General features: G+C 42.4%; 1 protein-coding gene across 1 annotated transcript; it reads right to left on the bottom strand.

The window, feature by feature from the left end:
* Positions 1-307: 307 nt before the first annotated feature.
* On the bottom strand, positions 308-2186 carry gpr20 (G protein-coupled receptor 20). Its single transcript, XM_041044866.1, has 6 exons — positions 1989-2186; positions 1600-1866; positions 1224-1468; positions 906-990; positions 610-735; positions 308-487 (listed from the first exon to the last, which is right to left on the bottom strand). Exons 1-6 carry the CDS (start codon positions 2184-2186, stop codon positions 308-310), a joined length of 1101 nt encoding a protein of 366 aa, XP_040900800.1.
* Positions 2187-2980: the final 794 nt, after the last annotated feature.

The raw sequence follows: 2980 nt of genomic DNA, 5'->3' as shown, positions 1-2980 counted from the left end.
AATGGTAAGTTGCAGACTAAATTTGTCTCTTGTCAGTGTAATTTGTTCAAGTGGTAAGTAAAAGTTTTTAGGTTGCTGAATCAGCCTTGTTGTGATATCTCAATTTTTATGTATAGGTTGGTCCTCATTATTAAATTATTGTGGACAGATTTAGCTGTCAGTCCTGAGCTGGCACTGTGCCATTACACAATGATGTTGTTATGACTGGTCAGCTTGTTGCAGAGTGCAGACATATCAGCCACACTTCCCCAGATGCCTGTGGCATCTCTGAAACTTTCAGTTCGCCTCACTCCATGTGAAAGGGGATCTACACAGTATGGTTCTTCCCCAGATTGTCCTTCTGTAGTGAAGTGGGAATCTTGGTCATCATGATCACATTATTTGTGATGGTGTTGGTTCCTGAGGCCTTGGAGCTGTGCTGCATGCTGATGATGTCGCCACTGGTCTGCTCAGGTTCTGCACGGCGGAAAAGGTGTCTCATAGTGGCCTGGGCGAGAAAAAGGCAGTAAATCATTCAGTGAATCGGTAAGTAAATAAGTGAATGAATGAGTGATGGATGGATGGCAGCAGGCAAGGTTGGATGGATAGATGGACAGACTCAAGTCTTACCTGGAAATTGTTTGTTACAAAGCAGTAGACGACAGGATCCATACAGCTATTCAAACTGCTGAGAGTGACAGTTAAGTGATAGACAATCACATGATGAGGCATGTCAGGGTAGAAGTACACCACCACCTGCAACACAAAAAGATAACATTGCCATTGCATTACCACAGCCATTTAACAAAAAAAAAATCCTTTAAGAAGAAAAGCAGTAAAAGATATTTTGGGACCACTTGAGGGTTAAAAGTCCATGATGATAACTTCACATTGAAAACAATGTGTCGTGCCTGTCACTCACTCACCTGTCTAATGTGGAAGGGTGTGAAGCACACAGTGAAAATGATCAGCACTGTAGTCAGCAGCTGGACAGCCCTCCTTCTCCTCTCCCTGAAGAAGCACAGTTAAAATCACCACTGTGACATCCCATCAGCTGTGTGCCAACAGTGCTTTCAGAGCTGCATATCTGAGTAATTTAACCCAATCCTTTTATTTTTGTATGATATGTTCTTCTTCAAAAGCTTTATTTTCATAAGTTCAGAATTTTGTTCAACACCACACACAAGAAAATAGCTGAAATGCCATGGTGTTTTGTTTTCTTTCTTCTGTAACAGTGTTTATACCTGCTCTGCTGCATCAGACGGCGGTCGGCAAGGGCCCACATAATCCTCAAGGTGAAGACTACAATGATGATGAGGGGTAGAAAGAACTCAGTGATGGTGAGAAAAAGAAGCTTGGAGATGCAGCATCCGGTATGCTGGAAAGCAGTGGAGAGGAAGGAGTAGGTGACCACAATGGCAAACAGCCAGACAGAAACACACACACATTTGGCCACGCTGGAGCTCCTCCATCGACGGGAAGCTTCAACCTGCAAGGAGGTAAGAAAATACGTACTTTTAGGTCTGTGTTCCTCTGTGTTTCAGTACAGGATGAGCAGGTTTAGGCTTCAGAGAACGTAACTGAGACCAATTCTGTTACCAAACTACTGACAACACCCACCTGCACGATGGCAAGGTACCGGTCGACACATATGCAGGTCAGAAACAAGATGCTGCAGTACATGTTGACAAAGTAGCTGAAGATGTGCAGGTAAGAGCAGGTGAGGCAAGTTCCTCCACTGTAGTAGAGAAGGATGCGAGTCGGCAGAGAAAGATTCACCAAGAGGTCTGTCACTGCCAGGTTGATGGTGTAGATCACGGAGGTGGTCTTCTGCTTGGTGCGGAAACAGAAAACATAAAGTGCAACTATGTTGAGCACCAAGCCCACCTGGAAAAGTGAGAGATGTAAAGGAGTGGAAAATTAGAGTTTGCACAGACTCTTGACAGACATAGGTTGCAAAAGAGCACAAGTATCTACACCACCAAAAAAATTCTGGAAAATGTTCCTACCAGAAATATGAGAGAGTTTATGACCATCAGCGCGATCCAGAGGCCGTAGAAGTCATTGTAGAGCCCCTCATCTAAATGAGCCAGTCTTTGAAGATATGCCTCCATCCCACTCCTGTTAGTGGGGCTGGCTATTACAGGCAGGATGGGGACTGAAGTATTGATAAAAACCCAGGACTCAGTACTGTTGAAGTTCATCATAATGGTGAGGATGATAATGATGATGAAGATATGTAGGTGAGACTGGAGAGGATAATGATGATGCTTCAGAGCTGGCGTAGAAACTGTCAGACAAAATGACACATTATTTTGATACAGTAAACATTTACTTAAATTTTAGTCAAGCTGCAAAATGCAGTGTGAAGTTTGCAATGTGAAGGATTTTAATGTCCATCTGTTATTTTTTTTTTTTTACTCGTGTAGCTGTTTAGGAGATGGAGACTATCCCAGCTAGCATTAGGGTGATAGGGAAACCCTGAACACATCTGTTGCAGCTACAACAGAAATAGATAATCACATTCCCACACATCTTCACACTCACAGCAAAAGACTGTGGCAGTAATGTAAACCGTATGTAAACAAAGGGGTAAAATACACCAGAGCTAAGATTCAACCTGTTCTGAGGTTAAAGACTTTATTTTTAACCACATGAGTGCAGTTAGATCCTTTTTTACTTTAAAATACTACTAAAATCTAAAGTGCTACTTATATAATGAGTCTGTCTTACTTTTGTTTATCCAGTTAATGAAACTGATTCCCAAATAACCCCATTCAGTGCCTTCCACACGCAAAGACAAACATCCACTCCCGTGCCCTGATGTCCACTCTTCCCCGTCTCTGACCTCACAGCAGTTGTTGCTGTTGGCAGGGCCACACTGACAAAGCCACTTTTTCCCCAATATTTAGACTATTTATTTATAATATAATTATTTATCTGTGCCTACAGTGTCTGTGTGAATCAATCCTTATCTCAGAGATTGCCCAAATGTGTTTAT

This window comes from Toxotes jaculatrix, chromosome 8 (genome assembly GCF_017976425.1).
Source record: "Toxotes jaculatrix isolate fToxJac2 chromosome 8, fToxJac2.pri, whole genome shotgun sequence".
NCBI lineage: Eukaryota > Metazoa > Chordata > Actinopteri > Toxotidae > Toxotes > Toxotes jaculatrix.
The sequence above is the reverse complement of the archived record's forward strand: the minus strand, read 5'-3'. Positions and strand labels throughout refer to the sequence as shown.

What these genes read in the sequence shown, in the direction of transcription:
- gpr20 (XM_041044866.1), bottom strand. Translation starts at nt 2,186, where the DNA reads ATGATGAACTTCAACAGTACTGAGTCCTGGGTTTTTATCAATACTTCA. An exon ending in CGTCTGATGCAGCAGAGCAG is followed by an intron (nt 991 to 1,223) that starts GTATAAACACTG and finishes GTGCTTCTTCAG; the next exon opens with GGAGAGGAGAAGGAGGGCTG. An exon ending in CACCCTTCCACATTAGACAG is followed by an intron (nt 736 to 905) that starts GTGAGTGAGTGA and finishes TTTGTGTTGCAG; the next exon opens with GTGGTGGTGTACTTCTACCC.